The 19,491-nt window shown below is 37.8% G+C and overlaps 1 protein-coding gene across 2 annotated transcripts; it reads left to right on the top strand.

Annotated features, from left to right (window-relative positions):
* Positions 1-2,666: 2,666 nt before the first annotated feature.
* HSPA13 (heat shock protein family A (Hsp70) member 13) lies at positions 2,667-19,373 on the top strand. 2 transcript variants are annotated; one of them, XM_003410332.4, is made up of 5 exons: positions 2,667-2,796; positions 8,540-8,880; positions 12,340-12,553; positions 14,845-15,012; positions 16,241-19,373. In XM_003410332.4, the coding sequence occupies exons 1-5, from the start codon at positions 2,772-2,774 to the stop codon at positions 16,906-16,908; spliced, it is 1,416 nt and encodes a 471-aa protein (XP_003410380.2). In that variant the 5' UTR covers positions 2,667-2,771; the 3' UTR covers positions 16,909-19,373. The 2 variants fall into 2 exon arrangements, with proteins under 2 accessions (XP_003410380.2, XP_023403920.2); XM_023548152.2 differs by lacking the exon at positions 2,667-2,796 and adding an exon at positions 11,817-11,862 and having other exon boundaries at positions 8,692-8,880.
* The last annotated feature ends 118 nt before the right edge of the window (positions 19,374-19,491 follow it).

The raw sequence follows: 19,491 nt of genomic DNA, 5'->3' as shown, positions 1-19,491 counted from the left end.
GCTATGTTATACATGTCAACATAGAGAAAAAAAATCAAGGAAAGCACACCACACTGGGAAGTTGGATTTATGAAGGAAAAAAAATTTCTTTCTATGTTTAAATTTTTACAAAAAGCTATATAAAGAAAATTCTTTCTGCTGGACTTAAATTTAGGGGAAAAAAATCACTTTTAAAAAAGAAGAAATCTAGGGCACCAGTAATATTTCCTAGCCATCTGAGCTCATCAACTTTGTGAATAAAACAACCCATTGCCAACATTTGAAGTCCTCAGAGTAGATGGCACTGAAATAAACTTAAACCTATCCTCCAGAATACTGCAAAAGATACTTTTTAGGAAAAGGGACAGCTAAGTTTGCTAAAAATATACTACGAAGATTCCTAAAGTTAGCTCTAGACTGCATTACAGATATTATTTTCTTTATAGAAACTTCAACCCATTACCAATTAAATCTCTCTCCGTCATTATAGTAGATACTGGTCATAAATATTTTCCTTTAATACAAATCAAGACATAAAATAATGCCAAAAATCCTCCCCCGACTCCCACTGCCCAGTTCTGTCTACCTGGAACACCTGCAGCTCACTGCATCCTATTACTCCATTTGCTCCGCTCATGGCTTCCTGTTAAACTCTTCAAAATACTGCTCAGACATGCTTCAGCAAGCCTTCGCTTCAAGACAAAATTATACAGCCTTTACTGAAGTCCTGTGGAGCCCTGGTGGTGCAGTGGTTAAAAGCTATGGCCTGTTAACAAAACCTTGGCAGTTTGAATCCACCAGCTGCTCCTTGGAAACCTCATGGGGCAGTTCTACTCTGTCTTATAGGGTTGCTATGGGTCAGAACTGACTTGATGGCAACTGGTTTGGTTTTGGTTTTCTTACTCAATTCCATTTCTGGCCTATGTTCATACTTCAGTTATGGTATATACCATATAAAACTACATTTATATGTTTAAACTTTCTCCATTCTGATTGTTACCAGTGTCTACCACTGTACTTAGTACCTAGTAACTGCTTAACAAATATTTGTTAAAATGATAGTTCATTAGTTCAGTACTTGAATTGTATATTCTTCATACTGCAGTTTTACTGAATAGCACTCACTGCAGACATGCACACATCTTTAACGCTTTTCATTACAAAAGAATTTTTAAAATACACAAAAGTAGAGAGAATATTGTAATGAATCCCCATTAACCATAAACTGGTTCCAATAATCATCGATATTTACCTACATATTTTTAAATCAGCTAGAAAAGCAGTGGTGGTTTCTTCCTGGAGCAGACTCGCCTGTGGTCAACCGGGATATTTTAATTTGTATCTAACCTGAAGCAGATTCAGTTCCCTAGGATCTTAGAACTTTAGCAGCAATAAGGACAAATCCACTCTCAGAATAAGCCATTAAGTACCACCAGTAACCAAGGAGTGAACAAAATCAGGCCTATTGTAGACTAAAAAACCAAACCAAACCCGTTGCCATTGAGAACTCAAAAAACACTTCGTAGAACCAGTACCGATTCTTACCCAGGGTGACCCCATGGGTCCCATAATAGAACTGTGCTGCACAGGGTTCTCAGTGGCTGATTCTTCAGAAGTAAATTACCAGGCCTTTCTTTTGAGGCTCCTCTGGGTGGACTATAACCTCCAGCCTTCTGGTTAGTAGCTCAGCACCTCAACCATTTGCGCCACAAAAACATTTCTTAAGTGTCCCAAATGGCTATTACATGTTATAGGATCTTCCAGGAAGGAGACTATAGCCACTTGTTACTTAATTCAACTCAAAAGAAAACCAGGGTTTTTTTGTTCTCGTTTTTGTTTCCAGTGTTAGCCATAAAGAAAAAATGTGGCCATGCTCTCTTGGATAAATCACAGATTAAAAACTGCTTGGATACATTTATTCCAAAAGAAAAGCAGAGGTCTGAGGACCTTACTGGGATTTCGGGTTTGTTCCCAGTGCTATGAGATGAGACCTCCTTATTAGAGGTTGGACTCTGGCACTGCGCCACCACCATCCTTCCTGTCCACTGCACTGCAGAGGAGGCAGGGGCTCTTCTGGGGAGGCTTATTGTTGTTATTGTTAGGGTTCTGACTCATAGCGACACTGTGTACAACAGAAGGAAACGCTGCCCCGTCCTGCAGCATCCTCACAATGGTTGCTATGTTCGAGCCCACTGTCGCAGCCACCCTGAGGGTCTTCCACCTCGCTGAGGCGGCTAAAAAAATGAAACCATCTAGAATCAAAATCCCAAACAAAGGAACACGCTTTAAAAAGGAGGAAGGAAGAACGAAAGAACGAAGGCTCGAATTCTGGGCCCGGTTGGGGACGCAACAGATGAAATAACAAGCTAATGGTCCTCAACCTCTGTAGCACTTCTTCCTGTTAATTAGCAGACGGGAACTACGCTCCCCAGAATGCCCAGCGGCGGGGTGGGGTCAATTTTTTTTTTAAACTCATGTTGGCTCCAAGCCCTTGTGATGTGATTATAAACTCCAGTCCCTCTTCTCGGCTCTCCTCTACCTCAGCCCGATTGGTTGAGCAGTCGGTGCGTGAGGAGGTGGCTCAGTCGTCACTGGCAGCAGTTGAATGGAGACTCTCTACCCCACGGTCTCACGGTAGTTGAAGTCTCTCATCTAGTCTGAGCCGTAGCTTCTCCAGCTGGTTCAGAGCAAGCGGACAACATTTCCCAGGAGGCAGCAGGGCGGCCGGGGAGGCGTGGGGGCGGAGCCTCACGTCTGGTACAGTCATCCCAAGCCTTTTCGGTGGGACTGTGATGGCCGGAGAGATGACGATCTTAGGTCAGTGACTCGGGGGTCCCTGTCGCTGTTGCGGGCACCGGGGCGGCCTGGGATCACCAGGATGGCCAGGGGTGCTTGTCGTACATCCTGGATGCAGCTGGCGCAGCAGGAAGTGTGCCAGAAAGGTGGCTTCGAGGCAATTTTTGCTGGGGGCGGGGGGGGGGGGGCGCCCCTAGGAGAGCCCGGGCTGGTTCAGGCCCAAATAGGGCCGGGGGCGACCAGCAGCGTACATCCCGGGAACATCGGGCCTCGGGAAGCGTATTTCCCGCAGAAACATTTTGAATTGCTGTTTTAATTGAGGCCTTGGGAGGCTGCAAGAACATGCAGCTCCAGGACCCCTTTGTGGAGAAGGGGGGGTGGGGGGAGCAGCAGGAACACTCTGAGCTGCAGACTTTGGAATGCTTGATTAGGAGGGATCCTTTAATGTATAGCCGATGATCTTTCCACCGCACCAGGCTGGGAAATAACCTCCCCGGCTGAGAAGGTGATGAAATGCTTCTGAAATTTTGCTCGTAGGAGGAATAAGAAAGTGGGATTGGCACTTGGTTTCTTTTCTTTGAGTTATGTGTTGTTGAGATGAGTTACTAGTTAGAAACAAAGACTCGTGCAGATTGTTGATGTTTGGGTTGCGGGTAACGTGATTGGACGCAGATATATGTAGCACAGCCCCCTGAAACCAAATAAGAGAGCAATCGGAACGTTAAAGTGACATTTTTCTTCCCGTTTATGTTTACAATATGCATGGTATTTGTTTATATCAATTGTTTCTCTTTAGCTAATATTTGTTGGGTCCTTAGGTGGCGCACGGAAACCCTGGTGGTGTAGTGGTTAAGTGCTATGGCTGCTAACCAAAGGGTTGGCAGTTAAAATTCGCCTGTCGCTCCTTGGAAACTCTATGGGGTAGTTCTACTCTGTCTCATAGGGTCGCTATGAGTCGGAATCGACTCGACGGCACTGGGTAGGTGGTGCACCCAGTTTACACTGAACTGCTAACTTAAAGGTTGGCAGTTCAAACCCTCCTAGCGAAGAAAAGGACTGGCAATCTACTACCCTTAAAATTACAACCAAGAAAACCCTGTGGAACAGTTCTACCATAACACATGGGGTCACCATGAGTCAGAGTTGACCCAACAGCAGCTAAAAACATTTGTTGAACATCTGTTGTTTGCCTGGGACAGTTCCTGGGCAGGGGATATACCAGTGTACAAATCTGCCTTCATGTTGCAATCTGAATTACTCACTTCTGCTTCTCTTCACATAAATATTACCTTTGCAAGAAGTATGCCCTTAATTCATATTTAAATACATAAAAAGTTGGCTGTGTTCTGTTTTGAAGTAACGGTTTAATTCCTAAGCAACTTTCAAAAGCATTTTATCAGTATATCCATTTTATTCTTTTGAAGGAAAAGGAGATAAGGGGATAAAGTTTTAACCTTACAATAACAAAGTTTTTGCTATGGGAATTTTAATAATTGAGCTTCTTTTTTTTAAATCATAAAAATACACAGGTATACCCTGGAGATTTTGCAGGTTCGGTTCCAGACCATTGCAATAAAGCTAATATCACAATAAAGCAAGTAACTCAAATTTTTTGGTTTCCCAGTGCATGTAAAAGTTATGTTTACACCATACTGTAGGCTGTTAGGCGCCCTGGTGGTGCAGTGGTTAAGGCTTGGCTGCTAAACAAAAAGTCAGCAGTTTGAATCCACGAAATGCTCCTCAGAAATCCTAGGGGGCAGTTCTACTCCTGTCCTAAAGGGTCCCTATGAGTTAGAATCAACCTGATGGTAATGGGTTTGGTTTTTTGGTTTGGTAGTCTATTAAGTGTGCAGTAGCATTATGTCTAAAAAACAATGTATGTACCATAATTAAAAAAACACTTTACTGCTAAAAAATGCTAACCATCATCTGGCCCTTCAGCAACTTGTAATCTTTTTGCTGGTGGAAGGTCTTGCTTCAATGTTTATGGCTGCTGACTGATCAGGGTGGTGGATGTTGAAGATTGAGGTGGCTGTGGCAATTTCTTAAAATAAGACAACAATGAAGTTTGCCACATCAACTTACTCTTCCTGTCATGAAAGATTTCTCTGTAGCATGTGATATTTTTGATAGCATTTTACCCACAGTAGAACTTCTTTCAGAATTGGAGGCCATCCTCTCAAAACCTGCCACTGCTTTATCAACTAAGTTTATGTAATATTCTAAATCCCTCTGTTGTCATTTCAACAATGTTCACAGTGTCTTCACCAGGAGTAGATACCATCTGAAGGAACCACTCTTTGCTCATCCATACAAAGCAACTCCTCACCTGTTAAAGTTTTATCATGAAATTGTAGCAATTCAGTCACATCTTCTGGCTCCACTTCTAATTCTATTTCTCTGGCTGTTTCCACCACATCTGTGGTTACTTCCTCCACTGAAGTCATCCATGAGGGTTGGAATCAACTTCTTCCAAATTCCTTATAATGTTAATATTTTGACCTCCTCCCATGAATCCTGAATGTTCTTAATGACATCTAGAATGGTGAATCCTTTCCAGAAGGTTTTTAATTTACTTTGCCCAGATTCATCAGAAGAATTACTATCTATGGCAGCTAGAGCCTTATGAAGTATATTTCTTAAATAATAAGGATTGAAAGTCAAAATTACTCCTTGATCCGTGGTATGCAGAATGAATATTGTGTTAGTAGGCATAAAAACAACATTAATCTCCTTGTACCTCTCCATCAGAGCTCTTGGGTGACTAGGTGCATTGTCAATGAGCAGAGATATTTTGAAACGAATCTTTTTTTCTAAACAGTAGGTCTCAACAGCGGGCTTCAAATATTTAGTAAACCATGTTGTAAACAGATGTGCTGTCATCCAGGCTGTTGCTCCATTTATAAAGCACGGGCAGAGTAGATGTAGCATAATTCTTAAGGGTCTAAGAGTTTTGGATGATAGATTAGATGAGCTTCAGCTTAAAGTCACCAGCTCCATTAGCCCCTAACTTGAGAGTCAGCCTGTCCTTTGAAGCTTTGAAGCCAGGCATTGACTTCCCTACAGCTATGAAAGTCCTAAATGGCATCTTCTTCCAGTATAAGGCTGTTTTGTCTACATTGAAAATCTGGTGTTTAGTGTAGCCACTTTCATTAATTATCTTAGTTAGATCTTCTGAATAACTTCCTGCAGCTTCTCCATCAGCACTTGTAGCCTCACCTTGCACTTCTGTGTTACGGAGGTAGCTTCATTCCTTAAACCTCATGAACCAACTTCCGCTAGCTTCAGACTTTACTCCTGTACCTTCCTCACCTCTCTCAGCCTTCATCGAGTTGAAGAGAATTAGGGGCTTGCTCTGGATTAGGCTTTGGCTTAAGGGAATGTTAAGCCTGGATTGATCTTCCATCCAGACCTCTAAAACTTTCCCTGTATCAGCAATAAGGCTGTTTGCTTTCTTATCATTTGTGTGTTCACTGGAGTATCACTTTTAATTTCCTCCAAGAAATTATCCTTTGCATTCACAACTTGGCTAACTGTTAGGCACAAGAGACCTAGCTTTCCACCTCGCTTGGCTTTTGACATGGCTTCCTCACTAAGCTTAATCATTTCTAGCTTTTGATTTAAAGTGAGAGATGGGCAACTCTTCTTTTCACTTGAACACTTAGAGGCTATTGTAGGGTTATCAATTGCCCTAATTTCAATATTGTCATGTCTCAGGGAATAGGGAGTTGTGAGGAGAGGGACAGGGGAATGGCCAGTTGGTGAAGCAGTCAGAGCACACACGACATTTATCGATTAAGTTTGACATCTTATGTGAGCGTGGTTCATGGTACCCCAAACCATTACAATAGTAACTTCAAAGGTCACTGATCACCATAACAGATATAATAATGAAAAAGTTTGAAATACTGTGAGAATTACCAAAATGTGACACAGACACAAAGTGAGCCTACGATGTTGGAAAAATGGCACCGATAGACTTGCTGGATGCAACGTTGTCACAAACCTTCAATTTGTAGAAAAAAAAAAAAAAATGCAGTATCTGCAAAGCGCAGTAAAGCAAAGTACAATAAAACAAGGCATGCCTGTATATAACAAAACGTTTGTCAAGTCAACAACTTTTACAAGTAACATTCAGTGACATTGATTATGTTCATCATGCTGTACAACCATTACCACTATCCTTTTCCAGATCGTTCTATCACCACTAAGAGAAATTCAGTGTCCCCTAAGCAATGACTTCCTCTTTTTCCCTCCCTTGTGTCCCTGGGAACCGCTAATAAACTTTGTTCTCTATACGTCTGCTGTCATGGATTGCATTGTGTCCTCCAAAAGTATCTGTCAACTTGGCTAGGTTGTGATTCCCAGTGTTGTATGATTGTCTACCATTTTGTCATCTGGTGTGATTTCCCTATGTATTGTAAATACTATCACTGTGATGCTAACCAGATGGGTCAGTGGTGGTTATATCGATGAGATCTACAAGATTAGATAATGTATTTAGCCAGTCTCTTTTGAGATGTAAGAGAAACGAGCAGAGAGAAAGGGGGACCTTTTACCACCAGGAATGAAGAGCAGGAGCATGCATCTTTTGGACCCAGGGTCCTTGTGCTGAGAAGCTCCTTGACCAGGGGAAGATTGATGACAAGGACCTTCCTCCGGGGCCAAGAAGAGAAAACCTTCCCCTAGAGCCGATGTCCTAAATTTGGACTTGTAGCCACTAAACTATGAGAGAATAAATTTCTCTTTGTTGAAGCCATCTACTTGTTTTATTTCTGTTATAGCAGCAGTAGATGACTAAGACATTTGCATATGTCATATAGGAATATTTGTCCTGGAGTTTCTTTTTTTTTATTTTTTGTTGTTGAAAATGTACATAGCAAAGCATACATTAATTCAGCAAGTTCTACATGTACAATTCAGTGACATTGATTATATTGAAGTTATGTGACCATTCTCACCCTCCTTTTCAGAATTATTCCTCCATCATTAACATGAACTCACTGCCCCCCAAGTTTTTTCTCTGCTTTTTCAAGTTGCTGTTGTCAATTTGAGCCTGTATAGATAGTTCTTTAAAAGAACACAGTGCTCAAGGCAAACATCCTTTACTTATTAAGCTAACCTATTTTCTGGTTTAAAGAAGACTTCAGGGGATGTTTTTGATTTAAGGTTTAAAGATTGTCTCAAGATAATTGTAGGAATTCATCCAACCTCTGTGGTTCCAGGAAGCCTGGATTCCATGACAATTTGACATTCCGTTCTGTATTTTCTCCCTTTTGATCAAAAATTCTTCTGTAGAATCTTTGATCAAAAGGTTCGGTAATGGTAGTCAGGCATCATCTAGGTCTCATGGCACAGGAGCCAGTTGTTCATGGAGGTAATTACTGGAGTTCCTTTTTTAATAGTGAAACTAAAGCTGTTTATAGTTACTTATAAAACTGTAAAATCCAAATATCAATTGATCAAGAAATTCAGCACAATTACTATTGATGTTTTTATATTTCCTTATTCACCCACAAGTGAACTACTTAAACATACAGCCAAGAGAATTTTTGTTGTTACTTTTTTAATTGTATTATAGCCAGTTTACATTACGAAAAACTTGATTTGGGAGAGAAGTGCCGTAATTAGTCCTATAAAACAAACTGTTTTGGAGTTTATATCTTTAATCTTTTTCCAAGACTGATATTAAAAAGACTTTGCTATAGTAATTTAGCATATTGTATTAGGTTGCTAAAATGTATTTTAATTGCCTGTATTTCAGGATCAGCTGTGTTGACTCTCCTGTTGGCTGGCTATTTGGCACAACAGTATTTGCCCTTGCCGACTCCTAAAGTGATTGGCATTGACCTTGGTACAACCTACTGTTCTGTTGGAGTGTTTTTTCCTGGCACAGGAAAAGTGAAGGTCATTCCAGATGAAAATGGGCATATCAGCATACCCAGCATGGTATCCTTTACTGACAGTGACGTGTATGTGGGGTATGAAAGCTTAGAGCTGGCAGATTCAAATCCTCAGAACACAATATATGATGCCAAAAGATTCATTGGCAAGATTTTTACCCCAGAAGAGCTGGAGGCTGAAGTTGGCAGATACCCATTTAAGGTAAGTGATTAATCTAAAATTAATTTTAATTTTAGTCCAGCATACTGTTTCAGATAATGCTTCTACTTCAACTGACTTAATTTACATAGCAGTTATATTTTCACAGGAGCGTTGGTGGAACAGTGGTTAACTACCCAGCTGCTAACTGAAAGGTTGGCAGTTCAAACCCACCAGCCACTCCGTGGGAGAAAGATGTGGCAGTCTGCTCCTGTAAAGATTTACAACTTTGGAAACCCTACAGGACAGTTCTATCTATAGGGTCGCTACGAGTCGGAATCAACTCGACGGCAATGTGTTTTTTATATTTTCACGAATTATAAGAAATCTCACGCTCCCGGGGTGAATTAAATCAGTGGTTTCACAATGCTCTCAAGGGTTTAAGGCCTTAGCATATTCTTCCTGTACCATCCTCAGCATGTCTGCTTAGCTCTTTCAAATGGTAACAGGAAGATTGATAGAGCCACTCTATGGGAGAAAGACGTGACAGTCTGCTTCCATCAAGATTTACAGCTTTGGAAACCCTGCGGGGCAGTTCTACTCTGTTCTTATAGGGTTACTGTGAGTCCAGATCGACTCGATGGCGATGAGTTTGATTTGGTTTATATATATCTCCCAAGAAGCCAAACTAAAGCCACTGCCATCGAATTGATCCTGACTCATAGCGACCCTATAGGACAGAGTAGAACTGCCCCATAGGGTTTCCAAGGCCATAAATCTTGACGGAAGCAGACTCTCACATTTTTCTCCCGCGGAGCGGCTGGTGGGTTCAAACTTCCAATCTTCAGTTAGCAGCTGAGCACTTAGCCAGGGCTGAATGTGTGTGTGTGTATACACGTACCTTTGTATGTACATTTTTGAAACTCAACAGTAGGTCATGGACAATTAGTAGATTCACATCATCATTTTTAAAGGCTATTTAAAGGCATCATTTTTAAAGGCTATTCCATTATTTAATTGACTAGTTCTTTTCTGTGTTCATTTCATTTTTAAATGTTGGAGCTTTAGTAAATATCCTTACTCACATATCTTTGTACACTTCTGTGATAATTTCCTAAACTTGCATTCTACAAGTTGAATAGATAGGTCAAAGGTATGCTTTTATTTTTTGTTTTTGTTTGTCTTTGCCAAATTGTACTCTGGAAAAGTTATGCGCCCTTAAAAAAAAAAAAGCTACTGCTTTTTAGCATGTGTATGTCTCTACTAGTCAGTCCCTGGATGGCACAAATGGTTTGTGCTTGGCTAGTAACCAAAAGGCTGGCATTCAAACCCACCTAATGGTGCCATGGAAGAAAGACCTAGCAATCTGCTTCTATAAAGATTACAGCTAAGAAAGCCTTATGGAGCTCAGTTCTGCTTTGTAACACATGGGGTTACCATGAGTCCAAATCAATTTGACAACAATGAGTTTGGTTTTTTGGTTTGGTATTCTTCTGGTTATTAAGTGCACTGACCTTTTAATTTTCCTTGGCAATCCATTTTTTGTCCTTTTTCTTATTTTCTTTTGGAGTATTTTCTCTTCCATAAGGAGCCCTAGTGGTATGATGGTTAAGCACTTGGCTGCTAAAAAAGGTGGGCAGTTGGAACCCACCCAGCAAATCTCCAGGAGAAAAACCTAGCGATCTGCTTCTGTAAAGATTATAGCCAAGAAAACCCTAGGGGACAGTTCTACTCTTGTCACATAGGGCCTCTGAGTCAGAATCAACTTGACAGCTTACAACAACATCTCTTCTGTAATGACTATAAAATACCTTTGTCATGTTTTCAATATTTTTTTATTAGCTTTTTTTTTTTGCTGATAATACGTAATTTTGTTTTTGAGCTGTCAAAGTTTTAAATTTTTGTGTGATGAAATCATCCCTCAATACTTTTTTAAATGACTTTGGATTCTTTTATTATGCTTATGATCACTTTTGCCATCCTATCTGCTTGTAGTTTTGTTTTGTTTTTTTCTTCTAATGCTTTTATGTGAGTGTTGGTTTGGGTTTTCCTGGTTTTTTGTTTGTTTGCATGCTTCTAAAACATATAAATCTTTAATTCATGAAGTAAGGTTCTAAATAATTGGTTTTAAAATAGATAGTTTTATTAGTGCTGCTTATTGAATAACCTGCCCACAAAATTCTCAACATCCATCTGTTTTTCAAAGGATACAAAATTGCTTGCTACATTTCTTAGTTTATTCCTGTGTTAGCTTCCTTATTAAAATTCTTTACTGATTTACAGGTGGACACTTGAGACTATGTTGGCATCTCCTGCCTGGAGGGGAGATGAGAGGGTAGAGAGGGTTAGAAGCTGGCGAAATGGACATGAAAAGAGAGAGTGGAGGGAGGGAGGGAACGGGCTGTCTCATCGGGGAGAGCAATTGGGAGTATGTAGCAAGGTATATACAAGTTTTTGTGTGAGAGACTCACTTAAAGCACAGTAAAAAAATTTTTAAAAATTCTTTACTAATTTATAATCTTTCTTATGTAACGATGAAATCATCTAAAGCTATAAATTTTCTCTAATTACAGCTTTGACTACATCACTTAAGTTTTGATTTATAGTGTTGTTTTCTAAATAGCCTGTAATTGTGTTTTCAATTACTTATTGATCCTAGAGGTATTTTAAGTTTTTTTTTTTTTTTTTAAGTTTCTAAATATCTAATTTTTTTGTTGTTTCTGTTTCATGTGGACTTTAGCGTTACTGGTGCCTGTGGGCCTTATTTTAGTGCCTGCAGCTTATTTTTGTTTTCCCCAGATGAGTGAAATAATTTTTCTAAGGTCAGGTTTTCTTGATCAAAACCTATTTATGAGGTCCAGAATGCCTGGGGTAAAATTCTTTTAGTTTCTTAAAACTGACTAATCTTGTTTATTATTGATATTACAATCTATTGGTGAAACTAGGGTAGCATGTTTTAGAATTAATCTATGTCTTTAAATGTGCCCCTGTTCTCGTAGGGATGATGGGCTAATACACGATACATATTTTCATGGAAACAAAAATGTAAGTAAGTGGTATTTGATGCTTGGATAAGAACATAATGAAAAAGAAAGATTTTCTCAGGTATCTATTACTTTTGGAAACAAGCTAGTAAGAAAATGAGCAGATCCTGAGATACATACATGACTTAGCAGCTTATTTCTTATGTTTTATCATTCATTCATTCATTACATGAGAATCTTCTGTGTTCTAGTTATAAGCTTGGTGATAAATTTTATTATTCTGCTGTTGAAAACTGTAATGTGGATTGATGTTATGCACTTTAAAGTATAACATTTAATAAGTTCTGATCTTGGTAAATGTACTGGATGGATTACAAATGAATTTCATGACCCCGTAAAGGTAAGGGTAAATTTTAATTAAGTCTAGTCTGTGTGAATGTATTTGTGTATATATCTGCTTATGTATGTGTTGTGTGCATGTGTGTATTTACACACACACTTTTACACTTTTTTTTTTTTTTGCCCATTCTATTCACAGGTTTTAAGCAAAAATGGAATGGTTGAGTTTTCTGTGACAAGTAATGAGACCATCACCGTCTCCCCAGAGTATGTTGGCTCTCGACTGCTGTTGAAGTTAAAGGAAATGGCAGAGGACTATCTTGGAATGCCAGTTGCTAATGCTGTCATTTCTGTACCAGCGGAATTTGATCTAAAACAGAGAAATTCAACAATCGAAGCGGCAAACCTTGCAGGTAATATCACCCTTGCCCATGTTGCATTTTTCTCAAAATTTTATTCAGCTGAAAATCTTCTGTAGCAAGGTTTATCACATTGCAAGTCCACCTATGTGGGAGGTAAATTAAACGGGTTTTGATACAGGCTTACAAATAATCATTTTGAAAGCACTGTAACACAATGGAAAATGTGTGTATTGCAACCACCACCAGTCAGATATTAAGTAGGCATGTGGGTAAAGACTGAAAGAGCATCTGTTAGCAATAAGAGATTTCTTTCTTCTAAGCTTTCTTTACTTTTAAGATGAATATAATGTTTAAAAAAAATCTAAAGTGGGGAGAATCCATTAACATCATTTAACAAATATATAGAATTTCTGCTGGTGGAAAATAGGAAATAAACATAGAAGACGTGTATTGTAGGGCTTCTCACCCTCAGCACTGTTATTTTGGGCTGGATAATTCCTTTTTGGGGGGACTGTCCTGTGTATTATAGAATGTTTAGCAGCTTTCCAGGCCTCTGTCAGTATCACTTTCTACCCAAGTGGTGACGATCAAAAATGTCTGCACACATTGCAAAATGTCCTCTAGGAGGCAAGAGCACCGCTTGTTCAGAACCGGTGATGTAACACATGTGGGAGTGTAACGTGCTATGAGAAGAAAGAGTAAAGAGGCAGGATTGCTTGTGGTAATTAGAGGTGGGAGGTTGGCAGGTTTTTAAATAGGATGAACAGGTAGGACTCTTGGAGAGAATGACATTTAAGCAGATTTGAAGCGAGTGAGGATCTATGGAAGCAGTGCAACGGCCATAAATTGAGAATGTGCTGGTAGCTACGAGGTTAGAAAGGAGGCCAGTGTAGCTGGAGCAGAGTAAATAATGATGTCAGAATGCTGAGGGGAGGAGTATTATGGTCTTTCGATAAATCCCTCAGAGTCTGGATAGTGCTTGGCTTCTGATAACATACGCCACATCGCTTTCCAGACCGCTTGTTAAGTGTGGCAGTTAGTTTAACACAGGGATTTTGCTCAGGGAACCAATCAAAGAACTCATGGCTTCTAGAAATCATCTGTAGATAACACTGTATGCAATGGAGAACCATTTCTCTGGAAAACAGGTTATTGGACTTAGAGCTTATAACAGGATGTTGTGATGTTCCAGTGCTGTTAAAAAATTCTTCAGCGGCGAGTTGCTGGAGGTAGTATTAGTTGTGATTTTTTTTTTCACTGACTGTAGTAATTTTCCACTAGGTTGGCATGTTTGTCATCCTCTGTTTAATTTTAATTTCATCCGGTTGATTGAGGACTCTTGGAATTCTAGTATGGAAAGTAGTGTGAAGCATCACCTATTATATGTTTGAATATTTATGTAAATCGCATGATCCAAAAAGCTGCGATTCTTTATAAACCTGTTTTGCTCTTTTAGTTGACATTCTCCGATGAATGCTTTCAGAGATGTGTTTGGGAAAACAAGCAAACCCCAAAAACTGATGTCTGCCTACGCATTTACCGTTTCATGTTATCTTCAAAATCAGATTTGCTATGCATTTCACATTTGCATTTGAGCATCTTATATTTTAAGTACTTTTTAAGAGTATCATTGTAGCTTTTGGAATGACTCACCTAGATTTTTGTTTTTATAATCATTTCTGTGTATTTATCCATTTCTTGTTTTTATCCAAAAGTCATTTTTAAAAGCATAGTACCATATTTTTATGCAAATAATGTGCACCTTCTGTTTGCTAACTGCTCCCTCTCCTGGGAAGTATTTTCATAAGTGCCGCTATGCCACTTTTTTTTTTTTTAACATGTTGCTGTAAAAAAAATCCACCTGGTGCATTTACAAAAATGCCTTGCATGGGGAGGGAGCAAGTGGCAAACAAATTAGAAGGTGTGCATTATTTGTATAAAAACACAGGAAGCTTTTCCCATTTCCACACCAATTAATTATAGTACAGAGTGATTAAAGTTTTATTGCTCATTAAGTCCCAAGTAGAACATGAAAATTAGAAAAAGCTGAGAGAGGTTTAAAGTTTTAATTAATAAAGAATACAGTAGCTTATTCCAGTGAACTTTGGCCTTTATTTCTTTATGTTGTAATCTTCTGTTAGAATAATATTAATGATACCCTTTAGCAGAACTTATATTTACGCTTCCCTTTTTGTTATTTTTATTGGGTTTGTGACTGTCCTCATTATTATTCAGTAGAATTCATACCATGGGAGATACTAACATGCTATAAGGTTGAGTGGAAAGGAATTTCTTCATAGTGTCCTCTTATGAGTTGTTCTTCCTTCCAACCAATCTCATAGGACTGAAGATCTTGAGAGTAATAAATGAACCTACAGCAGCTGCTATGGCCTACGGTCTCCACAAGGCTGATGTCTTTCACGTCTTGGTAATAGATTTGGGCGGAGGAACTCTAGATGTGTCCTTACTAAATAAACAAGGAGGAATGTTTCTAACCCGAGCAATGTCTGGTAAGAAAACTATAAAGAAAGTTAAAGGGGTTCAGGCAGTGCTTTCTTTAACATATCTAATTTGTAACATGTTTGTTTTTTCCCCCCAGAATTCTCTGACTTCATTTTGGTAATATTCTGTATATCTAATTTGGTAATATTCTGTATATCTACCATTTATATATATTTATATATATATGTATAAATATATATATATATATTTTCGACAGAAAGTTAAGTCTCGGAAATGACTGGGCGTTCTGTAAATTAAATAAATATACTACCAGGTGTAGTAGTGGAACCAATGGGACTGTTTATGCGTATGGTGAAGAGAACAGAAGGAAAGAAAAGTCCCTCTAAAGTGAAAGATGTTCAAATTTATTTCATTTGACAGTCTGTTTTACAAAATGGAAAATGGTATCTTTTAAAAATCTAATAGTAGTGTCCTCTAGGAAATGATAGGGTTTTGCATTTTAAATCTTTTTTATAGTGTTTTTTTTTTAAGGAGTTAAACTTTTTAAAAGTTGAGCTCTAAGTTATAGGTAGTCTAACCTCTGCATTTTTGTGTCTTAACTGGACTCTTTAGAACCAAGCTTGGTACTGGAGATTTACACTACATTACTCTTTGAAGTTCGTTTTTCTACTTTTCAGCTCTTAATCATACAAGGAAACACCGGTGGCGTAGTGGTTAAGTGCTACAGCTGCTAACCAAAGGGTCGGCAGTTCGAATCTGCCAGGCGCTCCTTGGAAACTCTATGGGGCAGTTCTACTCTGTCCTATAGTGTCACTATGAGTTGGAATCTACTCAATGGCGCTCGGTTTGGTTTGGTTTGGTTTAATCATACAATCAAAGAATAACAACATAATGTTAAAATGCCTACTTGTAATTTCTAATTATATGAACTTTCTTTTTTTGAGAATAATGACTTTCAGTGTTTTTAAATTGCCTCTTAAAAGCCAATCGGTGTTCTCAGTCTGTATTTTCTGAAAAATTAGTTGATAAGAGATACTTTTTCTTTTTTACATCATTTAAAAAATTCTAATGTATATGGGCAGTATGTTTTAATAGTATGTATCTGGGTCAAAATTATTTTAACTCAATTATTTTTAATCAGTCTTTCTATAGATAAAATCTTAATAAGAAGGGATTGATTACTCCCAGAGTATTATTTTTATACATACACACAGAGACATATGTATACACACACACATTGCATAAATATAATGTAAATGTTTATCTTTAACCTAGGAAACAATAAACTTGGAGGACAGGACTTCAATCAGAGATTGCTTCAGTACTTATATAAACAGATCTATCAAACATACGGCTTCCTCCCCTCTAGGAAAGAGGAGATCCACAGATTAAGACAAGCTGTGGAAATGGTCAAGTTAAACCTGACCCTTCATCACTTGGCACAGATGTCAGTATTACTCACGGTGGAGGAAAAGGATAGGAAGGAACCTCAAAGTAGTGGCACTGAACTGCCAAAGGACACGCTGTCCCCAGCAGATGGCCACGATGTGAACAGTGTGTTTGGAGCTGGCCTTTCTGAAAAGAAAAGTGGAGAAAATCAGGTTTTATTTGAAACGGAAATATCACGGAAGCTCTTTGACACCCTTAATGAAGACCTCTTCCAGAAAATACTAGTACCCATTCAACAAGTATTAAAGGAAGGCCACCTGGAAAAGACCGAGATTGATGAGGTGGTTTTAGTTGGGGGTTCTACTCGTATTCCTCGAATCCGCCAAGTCATTCAGGAGTTTTTTGGAAAGGATCCGAACACATCTGTAGACCCTGACCTGGCAGTGGTGACAGGAGTGGCTATCCAAGCAGGAATTGACGGAGGCTCTTGGCCTCTCCAAGTCAGTGCTTTAGAAATTCCCAATAAGCATTTACAAAAAACCAACTTCAACTGAGTTATGGAGGATTAGTTATTGTTTGTGATCGTATTTGATGACCCCTTCCCTTTGATCAGATTGCCTTCTCCAAAAAAAGAAAGTCTCTGTCTAAAATATCTTAAAACTTTACCTAGAAGGCAACATTTAGGTAACGTGAAAATTTTACTTATCATTTTGTTTAGGATCAGATGTGACCATATTCATCCTTATTTGATTTTGGAGAGGCCCCATTCTAACAAATACATTCTAAAATGATAGATAAAATTTACGTAAAACTCTCTCATAGGAGCATGGATGGCTCTATTTTCTGGATTCTGGAAGTAGATAACCATAAGAACTTAAAATTATATTCTGTAAAAATTAAATAGTGCCAACTATAAGATTCCCAGTTGTTACTAAATTGCATTAGCAGGAGCTGGTAATGTATTTACTTGGTTATTACATGTAACTAATAATTTGAACTATACTGGAAAAACAGTGTTGATGTCAAGTATTTGCACTGACTGGGAGATAACAGTATTATCAACATAAGCTGCATATCTAATATTCATTAACTGCCATATTGTATAACAAGTTTACTTTCACAAATTCAGTATCCCATTATTTGTCCTACTCAAGTAATCTTTATTTTCCAGATTTCTTGATTTATTTAAGAAATGAAGCAATTTATTTTCTTTCTAAAGTAGCTACAGACTTACTCTAATGTTTCAATACCAGATAGTGGAAATACCCTATTTATATTCTAGTTTTACCTTCTGCTGAGCTTCATTCTCTGCTTGGATTTCCATGATTCTGCGTTGTTAGAAAACAATCGAGAATTATTAAATGCATTTTTCCAGTGTGTTAATGTCACAATAAAAGCCACCATTACTATCTGTATTTTTGCTATTTGAGACTATTGCAGACATTGGTGATTAGCTACTGTATTTGTTTTTCTTTTTTGGTTTAGTTTCTTTGCTTATTTTCAGTAAGCGGTGGAGATTTTATCTTGCATTTGAGCTATCAAAGGGTACTTGGTTCACTCTTACTGAGATTTCCCCCATGTTTATTTTTAAATGGGGAAAAGGTGCTCAGTTTTAAAAGCCCTGTTCTTGTTTCCTATTGTAATTTTAAAATAATCATATTTGGACTATTTTCAGCCTTAAAGTTAGTGTGTAATTAGAGTAAAAAATGTGAGTGCTGGAAACAATGTGGAAATGAGCTGAAATCTAAGCATTTGTAACAGTTTTTTTGTTTCTTTTTAGAAAAAGGCATAGGGACCAAGAAAAAAATACATAGTTTTATTTCTGTGATAACCCATAGTATTTGAAGACATATGTATATATTTTTTTCCTTAATAGAAGCATGCTTCATATTAATATTCAAAAATTATAACCTGCTCAATATCCTTGTTAATGTAAAGATTGTCTGCTTTATCCATTGTTGAATTTGAAAGAATGTTGCATTTCCAATCATTGAAAAAGAGAACTAAGCAAATTCATTTCAGTAACATCAAAACATTGCAGCTTTTCATAGTAAAAAACTGTACGTTTTTCTTAATATTTTGCAGATCTAAAAAAAAACGTTAGCAATGAAATTGCTGTTGAAACACAAATTTCAGTCAGATACTTTTGTGTACAGGATGTCTGTCATGGGTAGATAGAAAATATAAAATGCTGGTGTGTTTTTAGAACTAACGGAGAAACGCCAAAGATGGATCCCTCACTGCGTTCTGAAAATATTCGGGTGTTCTCTTAGACTTTTGATAAAGGTCTTTTTGTAAAGGTCTTTGTTTAAAAGTATTCAGTTTATCTCAATCTCCTCATTTAGTATCAATTTTAATCTACAATATTTCAAGGTTAAAAAAAAAAACTTGATTTCTTAAATATTTGAGATAGTTCGAGACAACCTGTTAACACTTTTTAGAGGAAACCGTTTGAAAAACAGTATAGTCAATCTCATACTACAACTGGAATTTACATAATTTTTCTGAAATATGGAACAGCAGTGTTGGGATTTTGGGGCAGTAGTTTAGCATATTCTCTAGCATAATTATACTTTTAAAAAATGAAAGAATGTCTTCAATCATATTTTAGAAACTGTATATAAATCGTCTTGAAATCAATGTAGTTTATTTATTTAAAGATAAGAATACATGCTGAAAAGGATCATTTATGCCTAACAGTCTGAAGACATTTTTCACAAAGCAAACTTAATATACTTTCATTGCACATCTAGCTAGTGTTTTTTGAAGTCTATACCGTTTAAAATATTAAGTGTCTTGTATGATTAGAATATGTGGATGAGTAATTTATTTTGTATCAGGAATGTTTCAGTACTGTGTTTTCACTTAAACCACTGACTTACCAACAGGTACTGTCCTGTAACGTGTACTGAATTTACAGTTACTGTGTACAACAGATTGTGCCTCTTAAATTGGTGTGTATAAGGGTAGTTCACGTTTTAATGTAAATAAATACCATTTTGCAGTTTGTTTTTTAAACTGTGTATTTTATTTTCCATTCAGGATAAGCTGGAGTACATTTTTGAGGTAAGTAAGTAGGAAAGTGGGAATAGAGCTAATATGCTCATCACAACAGACCTTAGTAGCTACTGCTGGTT

Source organism: Loxodonta africana, chromosome 20, assembly GCF_030014295.1.
Source record: "Loxodonta africana isolate mLoxAfr1 chromosome 20, mLoxAfr1.hap2, whole genome shotgun sequence".
NCBI classification, from domain to species: Eukaryota; Metazoa; Chordata; class Mammalia; order Proboscidea; family Elephantidae; genus Loxodonta; species Loxodonta africana.
The sequence above is the reverse complement of the archived record's forward strand: the minus strand, read 5'-3'. Positions and strand labels throughout refer to the sequence as shown.